Genomic DNA, 20,247 nt, shown 5'->3' with positions numbered 1-20,247 from the left:
GGCTTAAGTTTTTGAGGGTTTGGAGTTTATAGAAGCCCCCTTTTAGGAGTGATTTGATGTGGGATTTGAAGCTAAGTTGTGTATCTAAGAGAACTCCTAGATCTCTGACAGTGGACGGAGGTGTGAGATTTTGTGAAGTGTTCTGTTGCAGTTGGTGAATGGATAAGCTGGGTTGATTAGTAATAATTAGGATTTCAGTTTTTGAAGTATTGAGTGCAAGGTGTAGGTTGGAAAGGAGGGCGTTGATAGATGTGAGGCATGTCTCCCAGAAGTGCAGGGTTTCGTTGAGGGAGTTTTGGATGGGGATAAGTATTTGTACGTCGTCAGCGTACAAGAAGAATTTTAGTCCCAGTTTGGATAATAAGTGGCAAAGAGGGAGAAGGTAGATGTTAAAGAGGGTGGAGGAAAGGGAGGAGCCCTGGGGTACGCCTTGTGAAAGAGGAATGTGTGTGGATTCGGATTTATCAAGTTTGACTAAGTACTTTCTGTGGTCAAGGTAGGAGGAGAACCATGATAGGGCTGTGTTAGAGATGCCTATCTCTGCTAAGCGTGATATTAAGATTTTGTGGTTCACCGTATCAAAAGCTGCTGAGATATCTAAGAGGGCTAGAATGTATGATTGGCCGTGGTCCATGCCTTTTAGGATGGTGTCTGTTATTGCAAGTAGGAGCTTTTCCGTGCTTCGGTTTTTGCGAAAGCCGTACTGGGCGGGGTGGAGGATGTTGTTATCTTCTAGGAAGTCGGTAAGTTGTGTGTTGACCACTTTCTCCAGAATTTTAGAAATAAAGGTAGGTTGGAGATGGGCCTGTAGTTTGCTGGATCATTTTGGTCGAGGGTGGGCTTTTTTAGTAGGGGCTTTACGATGGCGAGTTTAAGCGGGTCGGGAACCGTCCCGAAGGTAAGGGAGCAGTTTATGATATCCGCTAACGGTCTTGCTATGACGGAAGGGATAGTGAGGAGGAGTTTAGATGGGATGTTGTCGGCGATGTGGGTGGCTGGCCGCATCTTTTTTAGGATGGCGTTGACTTCCATCGTAGTGGTGAGATCAAGGGATGTGAGGTTAATGTTGTTGGTGGTGGGTGGGAGGTCGATGTGAGTGGGTTTGGGGGGGAGACGATTGAGAATGTTGGTGATTTTGTTTTTAAAGTGATCTGCTAGTTTATTGCATTTCTCTATGCTATTATCTTCCTGGGGGGAAGGAGTGGTGGACTTTGTGAGTTCTGCTACATAGGAGAATAGGGCGGTAGGGTTGAATTTGTAGCTGTGAATTTTTGCTGCATAGAAGTCACGTTTGGCGTGGAGTGTTGCTTGTCGGTATAGGTGTAGGGTGTGTTTGTAGGCTACTTTGAGTGTGGGGGTGGGTTGTTTTCGCCAGGAGCGTTCTTTGGCTCTAAGGTCTTGTTTTAATTTTTTGAGTTCACAGGTGTACCATGGTTTTCTTTCTGTTTGGTTGGGGTTTATTACTTTGTGGATGGTGGGGCAGATGTTGTTGGCTATGTCAGCAGTAAGCTTATCCCATGACAGGAGAGCATTATCTGGGTTGGTGAGGTCGAGGTTTTCACTTACGTTATTGAAGGCTTGGGAGAGTTCTTCTGAGGAGCATGGTCTATGGTAGGAAATTGTCTTTTTGTGTGATTTGGTGTTGGAGGCATTTATGTTGGTGTTGATGTTGAGCTGGGCGTTGATGAGGCAATGGTCGGACCAGGGGATGGGTGTGGTGATTGGTGCATGGGGTGTAGAGAAGCTAGTATTAGCAAAAAGGAGGTCGAGTGTGTGCCCAGCTTTGTGCGTGGGATTGGTGATGAGCTGTTTAAAGCCCAGGGCTTTGAGAGAGACAAGTAGGGTTTCGCAGGATGTGGTGAGGGGGTGGATGTCTACGTGGAGGTTGAAATCTCCGAGTATTACTGCTGGGGTGTCTGGCTTTATATTGTTAGTAATGTATTCAATGAGGGGGGACGGGTCCTGTTCCAGAATGCCGGGGGGGGCGTAGATGAGGCAGACCTGCAGGGTTTTAGATTTAAAGAGCCCAATCTCGAGTCTCGGGGGGAAGGCAGCCACCGCACTGATATGCATTCTGATGGAGGAAGTTTTTAGACCTGATTCTGACAAGTGCCATGGGTGACATCGCAGGATGGAGTCCAATCACGGAACACTTTTGTCAAAGTTTCCTGAACTTTGACTGGCACCTACTGAGCATGCCCAGCATGGCACTAAACCTGCAGCCTTCAGTCTTGTTTAAAGCTACAGGAAGTGCCAAAAAATAAAATAAGAAAACGTAACAAACCCAACACCGCGGGGTGGCAGGAGGGTTTCGTGAGGACTAACACCCTGCTGTCCTGTGAGAACACCTGTTACAGGTAAGCAACATTTGCTTTCTCACAGGACAAGCAGGATGGTAGTCCTCACATATGGGTGAGTATAGAGCTGAGGATGTCAGAGAATTGCCCCAACTGTACCCAAGATGTGCAAGAGGCACAAGGACTGGGGTGAAATTTGGTAGAGGGCATCCTGAACCCTAACGGAAAGGTGGAAGGGTGTTGGTACGTCAAAGTTGTGAAAAAGTTGCGCAAGACAGACTGGCCGAAGATGGAATCTTGTCTTCCGGCCTTGTCTAAGCAATAATGGGCTGTAAAGGTATGGAGAGTACTCCAGGTAGCAGCCCTGCAAATGTCAGGAAGCGGCACTGAGCGTAGGTGTGCTACTGAAGTTGCCATGGCCCTCACAGAATGTGCTTTAACACGGTCTTGAAGTGGAATGCCTGTTTGCTGATAGCAAAAAGATATGCAGTCCGCTAACCAGGAGGAGAGAGTCTGCTTACCCACAGGCTTCCCTAACTTGTTAGATTGGAAAAAGACAAACAATTGAGTGCTTTTCCTGTGGGCAGCTGTTCAGTCTAGATAGAACGCTAGAGCCCGTTTACAGTCAAGGGTATACAGAGCCTGTTCTCCTGGATTGGAGTGGGGCCTGGGAAAGAAGGTAGGTAGTATAATGGATTGATTAATGTGAAACTCCGATACTACCTTAGGTAAGAACTTAGGGCAATAACTCTGCGAGCAGATGTTATTGCCAAAAGAAAAATCACTTTCCATGTGAGATAGCGAAGATCACAGGATAGGAGGGGTTGTACCGACATAGGACCGTCCCAGACACCTTTATGGAAGGCAGCCACCGCACTGATATGCATTCTGATGGAGGAAGTTTTTAGACCTGATTCTGACAAGTGCCATAGATAGTCTAGAAACTTTATGGTGGAACAGGTAAAGGGATCAAGGGATTGAGAAGAACACCATGACGTAAACCTGTTCCATTTGTAGAGGTAAGACTTTCTCGTGGAAGGCTTCCGTGAAGCAATCAAGACATGGGAAACTGGCTTCGAAAGGTTAAGTGGCTGAAGAATTAACCTTTCAACATACAGGCCGTCAGGGACAAAGCTTGAAGATTGGGGTGGCGTAGGCACCCGTCGTTCTGAGTGATCAGAAGTGGGTCCGTTCCCAAGGGAATGTGCCTGCGAATGGAGAGATCCTGAAATATTGGAAATCACACTTGGCGAGGCCAGTGAGTTGCTATCAGGATCATGCATCACTTGTCCTGACGTAACTTCACGAGAGTCTTTGATAGAAGTGGAAGTGGAGGGAATGCATATAGGAGAGTGGTTGACCATGAGAGGGAGAACACATCTCTTGGCTGAGAGTGTTGGCTGCGAGTGAGAAAGCAGAAGTTCTCTACTTTGCGGTTTTGAGGTGACGCAAAGAGGTCTAGGCGAGGATAACCCCAACGTTGGAATATTGAGTCCGCTATTGTGGAGTTGAGGGTCTACTCGTGCAGATGGAAAGCGCGACTTAGTTTGTCCGCCAACACATTGTCCACTCCCGGTAAGTAGGTGGCCTTGAGGTACATCAAATGGGAGAGGGCCTCCGCCCATATCTGTGCAGCTTCCTGACACAGTAGGAAGGAGCCCGTCCCTCCCTGTTTGTTGATGTACCACATGGCCACCTGGTTGTCCGTCTGAATCAGTATGCCCTGATTGGAAAGGTGATCCTGAAACACCCTGAGAGCATATCTGATTGCTCGCAGCTCCAGGAAATTGATTTGGTGTTTGGCTTCCTCTGGAGATCAAGTTCCTTGTGTCTACAAATTGGCGACATGGGCTCCCCAGCCGAAGTTGGAAGCATCGGTGGTGAGAATTATTTGAGAGTCTGGAGCCTGGAAGGGCAGGCCTTAGAGGAGATTGATCTGATTTTGCCACCAGGTTAGAGACTGATGAAGTGAGTCGGTGATGTGGACAGTGGTCGATATAGGTTGGACGGACTGAGTCCATTGTGACCTTAGAGTCCACTGCATGACTCTCATGGCCAAGCGGGCCATTGGGGTAACCTGTACTGAGGACGCCATGTGTCCCAGCAGGATAAGGAAATGGCGTGCAGTCGTGCGGTGCTGAGACTGTAGCTGGTGTGCGAGAGATGAGAGTGAGAGCTCGCTGTCGAGGCAGAAATGCCTTTGCCTGCAAGGTGTCCAAGTCTGCCCCTATGAATGATAAAGTTTGAGATGAGACTAAGCAGGATTTCGCGTAGTTGATGAGAAATCCTAGCAAAATCAGAGTGTGTAAAGTAAGATGTAGGGACGACAGAGCAGCTTGCTGAGTGGAGCCCTGATCAACCAATCGTCTAGCTATGGGTAGACATGAACACTTTGAGTCCTGAGGAAGGCTGCTACTACTATGAGGCACTTGGTGAAGACTAGTGGTGCAGATGCCAGGCCGAATGGTAGTACTCTGTGCTTGGGGCCTACCAGAAATCTCAGGAACCTGCGAGGAGATGAAGTTATCGCAATGTGTGTGTACGCATCTTGGAGAGCAGAGCCAGTCTCCTTTTTGCAGAAGAGGAAGGAGGGAACCCATGGTTACCATCTTGAACTTTTCTCAGTGGAGGTACTTGTTGAGGGCACGTAGGTCCAGAATTGGATGAACGCCGCCTGATTTTTTGGGGATTAGAATCCTAGGCCTTGATGGGAGCAGGGCACTGGCTCTATTGCTCTGTACTGGAGGAGGAGGGAGTCCTCCTGCTCCAGGAGTAGTGAGTGGTCGCATGTTCTCCACGTCAGTAGAGGTGGGGAGTCCGGTGGGATGGAGAGAAAGTTCAGGTGATAACCCTGAAAGATTATGGCAAGGACCCACTGGTCTGAAGTGATTGTGTGCCACCTGTTGTTGAAATGGCACAATCGACCTCCCACTGGTATCTGAGGCAATGGAAACTGGCTGCTGCTCTCTGGCTGAGTTGCTGCTTGTGGCTTTTGTTTATGAGGTTGACGAGACTGGGCCTTTTGGAAAGGTCTCGTAGAACGAGTTCTAGACGGTGGTGGACAGGACTTCTTTGGACGGAAGAATGACTTTTTAGTATCCTTCCTGAATGGCTGTTGGATGAATAGCCAGAGGGCATCAGAGAGAGCTGGCGAAGGGTCTCATGATGCTCCTTGAGTTCCGCCACTGTCCGCTGAATCTGTTCGCCAAACAGATTGTCTCCTATGCAGGGCAGATCAGATAATCTGACTTGTACCTCAGGGCGCAAGTCTGGAGACTTAAGCCAGGCCCATCTTCTTGCCAAAATAGCAGTTGCAGATATCTTCGACACCACTTCCAGGGTATCATAAGAGGATCTTAATTCAAGCTTCCCTGCCTCAAAACCCTTGTGTACCAGGGTTTGAAGCTTTTCCTGGAATTGCTGAGGAAGGGTCTCTGCAAAGTCCTGTATCTGCTTGAATAAGAGCCTGTTGTACTGGGTCATATACAGCTGGTAAGAGGCGATCCGAGAGATGAGCATTGATCACTGGAAAATACGCCGACCAATGGCATTCAGGAATTTCTGTTCCTTACCTGGGGGAAAGGAAGAGTGGGGTTTTGATCTTTTTTGCCCTCTTTTGGGCAGATTCTACAACCATAGATTGCTGATCCAGCTGAGGTTTCTGGAATCCTGGGGCTGACTGGGCCATATAAGTGGTATCAGCTTTTCTGTTGACTGGAGCCACAGAACCAGGGTGTTCCCAGTTCTTTTTGAGGAGATCCAAAATAACCTGGTTAATAGGGATGGAGGTTATTTCCTTGGGAGCATTCAGGAATTGTAACAGCTCCATCATTTGATGCCCGTCATCTTGTTCAATCTGCAATAGGAAGGGAACCAATTCAGACATTCCCTTCACAAAATTTATTTATTTATTTATTTAAAGTCTTTTCTATACCGTCGTTAAGCGGATGCCATCACAACGGTTTACAATAGGGCACAAAAACTGTGTTGAATACAGTTTCTGGAATTCTAAACTCTTAAACAGATGCCGTTAATTTACTGTAACAAAGTTTCATTAAAAAAAAAAAAATTAGTTTGGTGAGTGTTATAAGTCATGTCCAGTTTCCTCTTATTTATGAAGGATAGGTCCTCTGGAGGAGAACACTTCCTGCTTTCAGTAGGAGAAAGTGGCGATGGCAAGTCATCGGTGTCTGGAGATGAATCATCAGTCCAGGTATCATAGGAATCAGTACCTGTCCCCCTAGGAACCTGAGAAGGACGGGAGAATTCCTGAAGGTCCTGGTCTAGGCTCTGAAGGCATTGAGGGAAGAACTGGAGGCACCGATGAAGGCATCGAGGGCACCGGTGCAGGCATCGAGGGCATTGATGGATGGATCATTGGCGCCGATGGACGCATCGGCATCGATGGTTGAGGCATCGGCAAAACTCCTGATGGAGGAATGCGGAACGGTGTTTCTCCACCCGATGACAGGGTAAGCGGGGAAGGCACCGGAGCCATCGGTGACCCAGGATCCATTGGTGGAAAAGCGGCTATAAGCGCGTCCATCTTCGAGAGCAGCGGTGTCAATGCTATCGGAATGGGATCGATGGTCGGTTCCACGGCCGGCACAGATATTGGTGCCAGGGGAACTTGGAGCCTGTGCATCGCCTTATCGATGGCCTCCTGGACCATCCGGTCCAGTTCTTCACGGAGACCGGGAGCAAGCAGCCCCGGCTCCGGAAGGGAAGAAGGAGGCAGAGGCATAGCCGGAGGGACCACTGTTAAAGGCGGAGTTGCGGCTCCCGATACCCGTCTGGGTGAGAGTTGCCTCGGTGACCTAGTCGCAGAAAGGGTTGATGCCTTTTCTGGACGGGTTTTTTCAGGTTTAGTGCCATGCTGGGCATGCCCAGTAGGTGCCAGTCAAAGTTCTAGAAACTTTGACAAAAGTGTTCCGTGATTGGGCTCCATCCTGTGATGTCACCCATATGTGAGGACTACCATCCTGCTTGTCCTGTGAGAAAAAAATGACTACTGACAATGCAAAAAACTTTTTTTGTTGGAGTGTAAGGATTTTCTTAAGAGGAATTTAGAACTAAAGAAAAGGCTACTGAATGGATAATCCTACATAATAAGGAAGGGAAATTGATTTGTACTTGAGATCCTGATAATAAATGAACTTGAAATATAGCACTGTAGAAGATTTCTGAAGATTAGTCGGAAGGACATAACCTCATACAAAAGTGTATGGGATGAAGGTGAAAGAATCCTATTAAATGATCTGGCCTAAAGGAAAATGAGATTTCTTAGTTATGAACACATAGGCTATGCTCACAAATTAATTAATAGTGGCTAGAAAAAAAAAAGGAAAAGCGAGCAAGTCCAGGGAAACATGAAAAATGGTTAAGATCTGGTAACATGGGGTGAAACACAGGGAAGCAGAATACAGACAAAACTGACGCACCGTAGATGCCCATCTTTATACTGAATATGGCAAGTGATGACGATTTGTGCAGCCAATTCTACTAAACAATTCCCCTTGGCCAGGCAAAAGCCCACAGCTCCCCTCACATGTGAAAAACATTATTTCATGATCAACTTAGACCAGGGGTCGGGAACCCATGGCTCACGAGCCAGATATGGCTCTTTTGAGGGCTGCATCTGGCTCGCAGACAAGTGTCGCCACACTTTCCAGTCCCCCACTGACCCAGCTGCTCCCCGGTCCTCCTCCGCCTGGGCTTAAAATGCTGTCAGCCCGGGCTGAATGCGGCAGGACAGCTGGAGTCAGCGGCACTGGCGTGCTCTCTTCTTCCCGCCCCCCGCGGCCCGGAAGAGGAAGTGGTGAGCATCGGGTGCGTGCGCAGGAAGAAGAGGCCACGCTAGTGTCCGACGAAAAGAAGACTGCAGCGCGGCTCGGAGGAAAATGAAGAGCTTCAACCGCGACCGATGGGACTCCGCCTCCGCGAGGGCTGAAAATGAAGGAGGTTAGCGTTGGGAGGAGGCTGCTGCTGCCATGAGTTCCCGGGGTGGGGGAGAGAGAGAGTGAATGAGCGAACAAGCATGTGTGTTTGAGATCCTGTGTGTGTGAGTGAGAGATTGCATGTATGTGAATGATTGAGAGCCTGTATATGTGAAAGAGAGTATGTCTGTGACTGAGAGCCTGTATATGTGAAAGAGAGTATGTCTGTGATTGAGAGCCTGCCTGTGAGAGAGAGAGCATGAATGTAAGTTTACCATTGGGAACCTGTATGTGTAAGTTTGTGATTGAAAACCTGTTTGTGTGAAAGAGTATGTGTGTATGATTGAGATCCTTTGTGTGTGAGAGAAATCATGTGTATGTATGATTAAGAGCCTGTGTGTATAAGTAAGAGAGAGATCATGTGTGTCTGTGTTTGATTGAGAGCTGGTTTAGGTGATGGAGCATGTGAGTATGTGATTGAGAGCCTGTGTTTAAATGAGAGAGAGACCATGTGTGTCTGTGTGTGATTGAGAGCTGATTTAGGTGAGGGAGCATGTGAGTATGTGATTGAGAGCCTGTGTGTAAATGAGAGAAAGAGAGGACATGTTTGTAAGCATGTGAATGAGAGTCTGTGTGTGAGAGAAAAAGACAGCATGTATTTATGTGATTGAAAGCCTTTGTGTGTGTAAGCGTGAAAAGATAGACAGCATGTGTGTAAATGTGTAATTAAGAGCCTATATAAGTGAGAGAGAAAAAACATGTGTATATGTGAGTACTGAGAGCATGTGTGTATAGGTGTGTCATTGAGAGCCAGTGTGAGAGAGAGCGCTGGTATGTGACTGAAAGAGAAGAAAGTTCCAAGCAAACCACCCCGCCTCCTGCTAATTCAGAACAATCTCAGGACACTTGGATATCAAACATTCCCAGGTATGCAGAGCAAAAAAATGTTTGTATCCTTATTATTTTTCAATACTGGGTCTTTGTGTCTGCTATTTTGAAATATTTTGTTGGTATCTGGAAATGTTTTATATGAGTTTTTAATTATTGGATATTCCACTCATCAGCTGTTTCGAAATATGTTCTTTTTGTTAGTACAGTTTTACTGCTGATGATTTTATATTTCTTGATATGTTTTATAAGGATGGGTGATGTTTCTTTTTTCCTTTGTTACACTGCATACAGAGACTCTGGCTTGTTGCAGTTTCCAATTCAGTTTTTTCTGCATGCTTCTTGTTATGCATTTTGGTCTCTTTATTCTATGTTAGGTGAGGGACAGCACGTGATTCAGGTGAGGTTTTCTGCTGGCGTGTAGTTTCTGTGTAGGACTCTATAGCAGCCTGACTTGGTCCGTTTTCCTAATAGGAGATGTATTGGTGTCTTAAGGCTTGGTGTAATATTTTCAGAGACTTATTGTACTTTAAAAGTGTGATCTTACATAAAATGCACACATTTACTTGTATTTAGTTTTAAACATATTGTATGGCTCTCATGGAATTACATTTTAAAATATGTGGCATTTATGGCTCTCTCAGCCAAAAAGGTTCCTGACCCCTGACTTAGAGCTTAGGGCAGGGGTGCCCAACCGGAGACTCATGAGCTGCATAAGGATTTTTAGAGCACAAACTGCAGCTTGCAAGAGAAATCTGGTCTTTACCACTGACCGTCTCTGCCTGTTGAACGTTTCAATCCTTTCCCTTCTCAGTAGCCAGCTTGTGGGCAGAAGATCTAAGTTTACAACGTCTGTCACAGAAGGGGGATGTTTGCAGTGTGCAGGAGTTACCTGTCTTGATGGCCACATCCTCTCCACCCCAACAAAAGAAAGGTGGCGACTGAAAACAGGTTTGGCTGGGCCAAAGAAGTTGTTCAGGCCGCCATAGAGTCCATCCTGTGGCAGCCAAAGAAGCCAGGCCACTGCGGAACCCATCCCACTGCAGCAGAAAATGAGGCACTGAGAGAGTACCTGCCTGCCTGTGTTTGACAATGAGTGCCTGCCTGTATTTGTATGTGTGAGAGAGAACGAGCCTGCCTATGTCTGCGTGCATGCGAGAATGCCTGTCTGCATGTGTGCTGGCATGTGGGGAATGTTTGAGAGAATGAACACATGTAAGGGTAGGAGTCTGAGAAAAAGAAAGGATAAAAAGACTGTGTGGCCCTCCTCCCCCCAATCCACAACATTCTCAAGATGACTGACCATCAAAAGATCCTAGGTATGGAGAGCAGGAGATTTTTTAAAATCTTTACTAGTTTTACATTTTTGGGTGTTATTTGATATGTCTGCTTTTTTGAAATATTAAAACAGTTATGTGAGGTTTTTAATTATTGGATTTTCTATTTGTCAGCTGTTTTGAAATACATATTTTTAAATTAGTATGGTTTTACTATTATGAATGATTTATATTTCTTGATTTTGTTTTATGAGGAATGGTGGTGGTTATTTTTTCCATTGTTGCATTGCATAATACAGTCAGGCTTGTTGTGGTTTCCAGGTTAGTTTTTGTCTACACATTTCTACTTCTACTTTATGGTCTCTTTTGTTCTATATCTGGTGAGGGTCTGTGTGTTCTGCATGTGTGAGGTATTCTGCTAGCACAGGGGTGGCCAACTGGCTGTGGCATCAATGAGCATTCTAGAGAGTCTGTATACCAATTGCAGCAGTACTGGGGCAGGGGGAGACACTCATTGAGTGAATAGTTGCATAATAGTGTGTGTGTGTGTGTGTGTGTGTGTGTGACAGCAAGTAGGCCTTTTCTTGTGTGTGTGTGTGGTGGGGGAGGGGGGATGGAGGTCATCCCTTGCCAGTCCATGAAAGGCATGGCGGCTCTCTGCCTCTATGAATTCTGGTTATATAGCTCTTGACGTGTGAAAGGTTAACTACCTCTGCCTTTTGGGGAACACTTTACTTTAACTGGACCATGACATTCTATGAAGCTATTGTCAAACTAACTGGAGAAAGTATCTTTTCACTTGGCGTATAAATTAAACAAACTGTTGAACTCATTGCCAGAGAATATGGTGAAAACGTTTAGGCTAGCTGGGTTTAAAAAGGGTTTAGTGAAGTCCATAAACCCTGAAGATTTGGGATAGCCACTGCTTCTCCCTGGTTATGAGTGAGGAGGATTGGACCTATATTTTGAGATATTGCTGGGTACTTGTGACATGGATTAGCCACAGTCTGAGATAGGATGCTGGGTTTGTATATTTCATCTGACCTAGTATGGCATTTATGTATCATTTGACTTGCTACTTCATATTCATAACTACACCAGCACATCAAAACATTTTCTCTCCAATTACCTCTGCAGAAAAGCATTACAGAATAGCAACAAAAAATCACCAAGAGACAAACTAAAACTTTATAATAAAAACATACTTTGTTAGATGGTATAAATTCTTTAACTGTTACTTCTGATAGTATTTTCTGTATAGCTTCTTCTGTCATGTCCTGTTTAAAAAAATAGACAATTTCATGAATAATATAACAAGAACATCAGCAAAGGTTTTCTGTTTTGTTTTTTTGTTTTTTTTTTAAAGTTAAGACTCCCCATCATAATCAGGAATACAAACTTAATTGAAAAGAAACAAATATAAATGATTCAAATGTTACATTTTAAGATAACTTTAGTGTAAAATTCTTTTTATGGCCCAAACTAATTTACCTAAATGTTACTTATGAGGTTATGAATTCATTACCAGAATTTAATTTTAAGTTACTGAAATATGAAGGTGCTTACAGCAAATTAAATTCAGTGCATTTAGAGATCTTAAACACTAGTTTTGATTTCTTAGAACTTAAAAGCTATCCAGGAGCTATTTTCATTATGAAAATAAAACAATAAATGAGGGATCAACAACTATACTGTAAAAGCACAGTTACTAAAAGCAGTACAGTTCCATGCTAAATTAATTTTATGCATCAGTCACTTAATCACTGAAATATAATACATGAATAGCTACAAGCAAATTAAGATAATCCAATAATCACACTGATGTTAAGTGATGGAGGCAGAAAATTCTTTATGATTTAATGTTGCATTCTACGCACAATCTTGTTTTTCAGTGAATAGCAACAGCTCTAACTTCACTCCTATGAAAGAACAAACTACAAGTAATGACAGTGTAATATATGAAAACCAATGCCTGAAGAAACTAGGATGATGTCTGCTATGTCTAGGTTTTATATACAGTTTTCTCTAGGGATGTAAATCGTTTTTTGACGATTTAAAATATCGTCCGATATATTTTAAATCGTCAAAAATCGTTAGAGGCGCAATACAATAGGAATTCCCCTGATTTAACGTCAAAAATCGTAAATCGGGGGAGGGGAAAGGGGAGGGCGGGAAAACCGGCACGCTAAAACAACCCTAAAACCCACCCCGACCCTTTAAAATAAATCCCCCACCCTCCCGAACCCCCCCCAAATGTTTTAAATTACCTGGGGTCCAGTGGGGGGGTCCCGGTGTGATCTTCCATTCTCGGGCCACAGGAACCAAAATGGCCGGCGCCATTTTGGTTCCTGTTCCCCGACGTCACGAGCGCAGGAGATCGCTCCCGGACCCTTGCTGGACCCCCAGGGACTTTTGGCCAGCTTGGGGGGGCCTCCTGACCTCCACAAAACTTGCCAAAAGTCCAGCGGGGGTCCGGGAGCGACCACCCTGCACTCGGGCCGTATTGCAAAATGGCGCCAGCCGTATGGCCGTATTGCTGTATTGCAAAATGGCGCCGGCCGTATGGGGTGGGTTTTAGGGTTGTTTTAGTGTGCCGGTTTTCCCGCCCTCCCCCAATTTACGATTCAAAAAAAAACAAAACCGCGACGATCAGATTCCCTCCCCCCCAGCCAAAATCGATTGTTAAGACGATCGATCACACGATTCACATCTCTAGTTTTCTCCATTTGTGATTAAATACCCTACTCTAACAGGAAATAAAATGAACCTAAAGACTGCATAATTTTTGGTAACTGAAAGGTGTGACCCTTTCATAAGGGTCACAACTGCCAATTCTTTAAAAAAAAAAAAAAAAAAAAATTCTCTCTTTATCCAGGCATTTATGTTACATATGAATCAGTGTGATGCTTGTACAAGGTTCTACTGGGGAGGCTGCAGCTCATCTGCATTTATTTATTTTTTTTATTTAAAGGTTTTTATATACCGACATTCATACATTATATATGGACATTCATACCGACATGCATACATCTCTCAGCTGCCATGGTTGTGAACACCTAACAATATTTCAACCTAGTAAGTTTCCCCACTCTCATGTTCCTTCATGCATCATGAGATCAGTACATTCTGGCTACATAAATCAATACAACAAGAAAATTCAATAAACTTAGATCAGCACCATTTCTTTTTTTGTTAATTCTCGGAGGGCTAGAAGCATTTTGCACTTAGCGCACACTTAAACCTCTCACCATTCTAGTTAATCATACATGTGGTACTCAGTGCAAAAGACTGGAAAACCTTTTGGATTGCTCTGAAAGGGGAGGTGCTGCTACTAGGGGATTTCAATCTTCCAGATGTTGATTGGGACATCCTAACTACAATATCTTCTAGAAGCAGAAAGATCCTGGAGTCTCTGCAAAGAGAACTGTTCTATCACCTGGTAACAGAACCCACACGGGAGGGGGCAATACTGGACCTGGTGCTTACCAATGGGGACAGTATTTCTGATGTTGTAGTGGATCATCATAAGAAAGCCAATGACTATCGGATGGTGGGCTTTAATAGGACGCAAGAGACTAAGGATCATTCTTAGACAAATATCCTAGACGTCATGAAAACTAACTCTCAAAATGAGGGGAGTACCTCAAGGAGTTGTTAGCTGCATGGAAAAATCTAGGGGAATTAGAAGGGCAGTGGGCAAAACTAAAAGGAGATATCATTAGGCAACTAATCTTTTTGTTGGGAAAGTAAATAAAAGGGAAGAGGAAAAAGAGGCAATTATGGTTTTCTAAAGAAAGCCGAAAAGGTTACCATTAAAAAAAACTACAAGAGATCACAGAAAGAAGGTCGACAGGCGAATATATCTGGAAAAATTAAGAGAAGATGGGAAAGTAGTCAGGAGTGTAAAAATTCTAATAAAAGAAAAAAACAGCAGATATGGTAAAACGGGAAGACAAGTCTTTTTTAGATATATTAGTGATAGAAGGAAGTGAATCTCATTTTGAGAGACTCAAAGGTGAAGGGGAAGAATATGTAGAAGCTGAGGAGGAAAAAGCAAAATTACTTAAATATTTCTTTTCAGTGTTCACTGTGGAAGGTCCTGGAGCAGGACTACATAAAACAAATAGATTTTCAGAGCAGTGTGTTCGTGAGGAGCTAACTAAACAAAGTAAATAAGGCGATAGGGCCAGATGGGATACATCAGAGGGTACTAAAATGTTTAATGCTTCTTCTGGAGTATTTCTGAATGACTGGAAAAGGGCTGATGTGGTTCCTATTCATAAAATTGGAAGTAAGGAGGAGGCCGGGAACTAAGGCCGGTTACTCTGACCTCTGTGGTGTGAAAATTTAATGGAATCACTACTAAAAGAGAGGACAGTACAATTTTTGGAATCCAATGGATTGGAAAATCTGAGGCAGCATTGGTTTTACCAGACATAAATCTTGTCAGACGACTCTGATCAATTGTTTTTGTATTGGGTGACTACAGAGTTGGATCAAGGGAGAGTGCCAGACATAGAGTACTTGGATTTCATCAAGGTATTTGACACAGTTCCACACACAAGACTTATAAATTGTGCACCTTTTGTATGGAGTTCTCTCGGGGGGGGGGGGGGGGGGCATTTCTAGCAGTGTGCCTCTGGGATTGGTACTTAAACCAGCTCTTTTCAACATTTTTGTGAGTGACATAACAGAAGGATTACTGGGAAAGGTTTGTCTTTGAATTAATGACAGGAAGGGGGACAGTAAGTAAATCTACGGCTCTAGTGCTAAACTTTCAAAAGAGAAACTTTGATAAAATGAGAAAAATTGTTAGAAAAAAACTGAAAGGAGCAGGTACAAAAGTAAAAAGTGTGCAAGAGGCATGGTCATTATTAAAAAATACCATCCTAGAAGCACAGTCCAGATGTATTCCATACATTAAGAAAGGTGGAAAGGCGGCAAAACGATTACCAGCAATGTTAAAAGGTGAGGGATATAATAGAGGTGTTTAAAATCATGAGAGGTCTGCAATGGGTAAATGTGAATCGGTTATTTACTCTTTCGGATAATAGAAGGACTAGGAGTTAGCATGTGGCATATTTAAAACAAATTGAAGAAAATCCTCCACCTCATGTCTTAGCTGGAGCTATATATCCTAATCCTGGTGCTTGAAGTCAATTCTTACCCAGTTTAAACAATCTGTTACCCCACAAACCTTATACCTATCCTCTTCCCACTCTCATGTTCCCTATGATATGCTAGTTTTATTTGCAACAAACTTCCCTGCCTTCCTACCACCTTCAATTTGATAGAGCTAGCTTTCCCCATTGAGAAAACTCTGCTTCATTTTCTGCTCTCTGTCATGGAGGTTATGTTTTCTTCCATACACTGCTTTCTTTGGTAGGCTGCTCTGGCAGATTGCTAATCCCCCCCTACAGGTTTCAACCCCTTTTTCCTCAATACCACGTTTTTGGAACCCCAGTCCTTTCACGTATTCACTCCACTATCTATGGCTAGCTATCATCTATCAATTCCCTGATAAATCCTATCCTTTTCTTTAGTAGACGTTTTCTGACTTTCCTTCTTCCTTGAACCATTTCCCATTATTCCTGAAGACCACTGACACTTATGCCTCAAAGCTCCTTGCCTTAATCTAATTTGTTCTCCAACTATGCTCTACAACCCCCACTCAAAAACTTGGCCACTGCTTCAAATTAGTGCTCTCTTATCTGCTCCACCATTGTTCTTCCCCTCTCTGACCATCATTTGTTAACTTTCGCATTTAACCACTTTCCTCTGTACTCTCATTCAATCATAACTAACATTTTTGGCATCTCATGGCTATTGATCCTTGCATCCTCTCCTCTACTGTCATCTCTGCTCATAGGAACATAAATTATGCCATACTGGGTCAGACCAAGGGTCCATCAAGCCCAGCATCCTGTTTCCAACAGTGGCCAATCCAAGTCTTAAGTACCTGGCAAGTACCCAAATATTAAATACATAAATCTCAAGGTACTATTGCTTATTAATAGCAGTTTATGGATTTGTCCTGTAGGAACTTATCCAAACCTTTTATAAACCCAGTTACACTAACTGCTGTAATCACATCCTCTGGCAATGAATTCCAGAGCTTAACTATGCACTGAGTGAAAAATAATTTTCTTCCATTTGTTTTAAATGAGCTATTGCTACCTTCATGGAGTGTCCCCTAGTCCTTCTATTATCTGAGAGAGTAAATAACGGATTTACATTAACCTGTTCAAGTCCTTTCATGATTTTGTAGACTTCTATCATATCCCCCCTCAGTCATCTCTTCTCCAAACTGAACAGCCCTAACTTCCTTAGCCTTTCCTCATAGGGCAGCTGTTCCATCCCCTTTATCATTTTGGTCATCCTTCTCTGCACTCTGTCCAGTGCAACTATACCAGAACTGCACACAGTATTCAAGATGTGGTCTCACCATGGAGTGATACAGAGGCATTATGATAACCATCATTTTATTTGCCATTCCCTTCCTAATAATTCCTAATATTCTGTTTGCTTTTTTGATCACCACAGCACACTGAACAGACGATTTCAATGTATTATCCACTATGACGCCTAGATTTCTTTCCTGGTTGGTAACTCCTAAGACAGAACCTAAAACTATGTAACTACAGCAAGGGTTATTTTTCCCTATCTGCATTACTTTGCACTTGTCCACGTTTAATTTCATCTGCCATTTGGAAGCCCAATCTTCCAGTTTTGCAAGGTCTTCCTGCAATTTATCACAATCCGCTTGAGATTTAACTACTCTGCATATTTGTGTGTCATCCGCAAATTTGGTCACCTCACTCATCATACCTGTTTCCAAATCATTTATAAATATATTAAAAAGCACCAGTTCAAGTACAGATCCCTGAGGCACTCCACAGTTTACCTTTTTCCACTGTGAAAACAGATCATTTAATCTTACTCTCTGTTTTCTAACTTTTAACAAGCTTGCTCCTCCACAACCTTATCAGTCTGTTGATAAGATCCTTTTTTACTGCAGTAAGCTCTACTCTACTATGGACACTTGCCCCACCCTCTTCCCCATCCTGTAAGATGTACTAAACCCCAACCTTAGCTCATAAGATTATGCTTCTTGTGTTCATGCAGCTGATCTGCAGAGTACCTCAGGCTAACAACCCCATTCACCTTCAGATTTCAAACATTTCAAATTCATGTCCAACTTCGTTTGCTATTGCACTCACCTAGTAAATCTATAAAGTCCCTTTAACAATAGCTATGACTCCAACGTTTGCTCTCTTTATCACACTCATCTTCTGCTTCAAATTGCTTCCACCTCCAAACCCTTCACATGCTGCCGGGACTATGACTGACTTCTTCCATAAGGCTCACAAGATTAATCTTTTCTCCACTAGGTCCCTCTACCTCATCCTTTCCCCTTACATCCTGCCACCCTTTTACTCTTATAAAGTTTAAGAGAAAACTGCTCATCTCCTCTCCTCCTCCAAACTCACTAATTGCACCTCTCACGCCATTTAATCGCACTTTCAGTTTGGAGGATCCTCCTCCACAGCTATCGCATTATTAATCAGTGTGCCTCATGGCCTGTGTCCTCTTATACTTTTGTGGAGCTTTGCTCTCCTCCCATTGAAGTAAAATTTAAAACCTGCGCGAGGGCGCACATGTGCGTGTGTTTAAGAACATAAGAAAATGCCATACTGGGTCAGACCAAGGGTCCATCAAGCCCAGCATCCTGTTTCCAACAGTGGCCAATCCAGGCCATAAGAACGTGGCAAGTTCCCAAAAACTAAGTCTAGTAATAGCAGTGTCTATTTTCTAAGTCAACTTAATTAATAGCAGGTAATGGACTTCTCCAAGAACTTATCCAATCCTTTTTTAAACCCAGCTCCACTAACTGCACTAAGCACAACCCCTGGCAACAAATTCCAGAGTTTAATTGTGCGTTGAGTGAAAAAGAACTTTCTCCGATTAGTTTTAAATGTGCTACTTGCTAACTTCATGGAGTGCCCCCTAGTCCTTCTATTATCTGAAAGAGTAAATAACTGATTCACATCTACCCGTTCTAGACCTCTCATGATTTTAAACACCTCTATCATATCCCCCCTCAGCCGTCTCTTCTCCAAGCTGAAAAGTCCTAACTTCTTTAGTCTTTCCTCATAGGGGAGCTGTTCCATCCCCACTTTATCATTTTGGTCACCCTTTTCTGTACCTTCTCCACCGCAACTATATCTTTTTTGAGATGCGGCGACCAGAATTGTATACAGTATTCAAGGTGCGGTCTCACCATGGAGCGATACAGAGGCATTATGACATTTTCCGTTTTATTCACCATTCCCTTTCTAATAATTCCCAACATTCTGTTTGCTTTATTGACTGCTGCAGCACACTGAACTGACGATTTCAATGTATTATCCACTATGATGCCTAGATCTTTTTCTTGGGTGTTAGCTCCTAATATGGAACCTAACATTGTGTAACTATAGCATGGGTTATTTTTCCCTATATGCATCACCTTGCATTTATCCACATTAAATTTCATCTGCCATTTGGATGCCCAATTTTCCAGTCTCACAATGTCTTCCTGCAATTTATCACAATCTGTTTCTGATTTAACTACTCTGAATAATTTTGTATCATCTGCAAATTTGATTACCTCACTCGTATTTCTTTCCAGACCATTTATCAATATATTGAAAAGCATGGGTCCTAGTACAGATCCGAGGCACTCCACTGTTTACCCTTTTCCACTGAGAAAATTGTCCATTTAATCCTACTCTCTGTTTCCTGTCTTTTAACCAGTTTGTAATCCACGAAAGGACATTGCCACCTATCCCATTACTTTTTACTTGTCTTAAAAGCCTCTCATGAGGAACTTTGTCAAACACCTTCTGAAAATCCAAGTACACTACATCTACCGGTTCACCTTTATCCACATGTTTATTGCCTCCTTCACAAAAGTGAAGCAGATTTGTGAAGCAAGACTTGCCTTGGGTAAAGCCATGCTGACTTTGTTCCATTAAACCATGCCTTTCTATATGTTCTGTGATTTTGATATTTAGAACACTTTCCACTATTTTTCCTGGCACTGAGGTCAGGCTAACCGGTCTGTAGTTTCCCGGATCGCCTCTGGAGCCCTTTTTAAATATTAGGGTTACATTAGCTGGTTTGCTCACACGAACACAGCGATTTTATAACATAGATGCATATATGCGTGTATATGCGCATGTGTTATAAAATTGGCTATACGTGTGTATATATGCACACGATTTTATACTGACGCATGCATCTGCGCCCATATAGCGACTCGAGTGCATAAGTGGGGGGAATTTTAGTAGCTATGCGCCGATGCAATTACTTATTACCCCAGTTTGTTTCCAGTTCAACCCAGTAAAGGAGAGGACTTCCTAAATCACCTAGCTAACTTGCTCCCCCCCTTTTACCCTATTAGCCCCGAGCCTTAAAACCCCACTGACTAGCCTAGATTTCTTTGTTACATAACTTACACGCTGTCCACAGCAGAAGTAAAGTTAGGCGGTAGGGGACCCTGGTGCACGCTTATATGCAAAAACACGCACAGACTTTATGGTGAAGTTCCGCTCATGCCCTGCCCAGACCATGCCCCGGCTCTTTTATTGAAAAAAATATTTATGCACATACCGGGAGATACTCGTGTACCCGCGCAGGTTTTCAAAATCCACACGGTATGCACCAGGCAGAGTCATGCATAGGGCTTTTAAAAATCGACCAGATGGTTTTCAGTACTTTTTTGTTTACAACTCCTAGATTTCTCTCTGTACTAGAGCCATCACCCAGAATCCAGTACCTATCTCATCCTAACTATTCATCATCAGT

The 20,247-nt window shown here is 43.5% G+C and overlaps 1 protein-coding gene across 2 annotated transcripts in view; it reads right to left on the bottom strand.

Annotated features, from left to right (window-relative positions):
* UBA6 (ubiquitin like modifier activating enzyme 6) overlaps positions 1-20,247 on the bottom strand; it is a 370,281-nt gene that overhangs the window by 39,217 nt on the left and 310,817 nt on the right. For both annotated transcript variants that reach the window (XM_029600749.1, XM_029600742.1), the window contains exon 27: positions 11,604-11,675. In XM_029600749.1, the coding sequence (XP_029456609.1) occupies positions 11,604-11,675 (72 nt within the window). The remainder of the gene's footprint in view (positions 1-11,603; positions 11,676-20,247) is intronic.

This window comes from Rhinatrema bivittatum, chromosome 1, assembly GCF_901001135.1.
Source record: "Rhinatrema bivittatum chromosome 1, aRhiBiv1.1, whole genome shotgun sequence".
In the NCBI taxonomy this organism is placed as follows: Eukaryota; Metazoa; Chordata; class Amphibia; order Gymnophiona; family Rhinatrematidae; genus Rhinatrema; species Rhinatrema bivittatum.
This window is presented reverse-complemented; position numbering and strand designations above follow the sequence as displayed.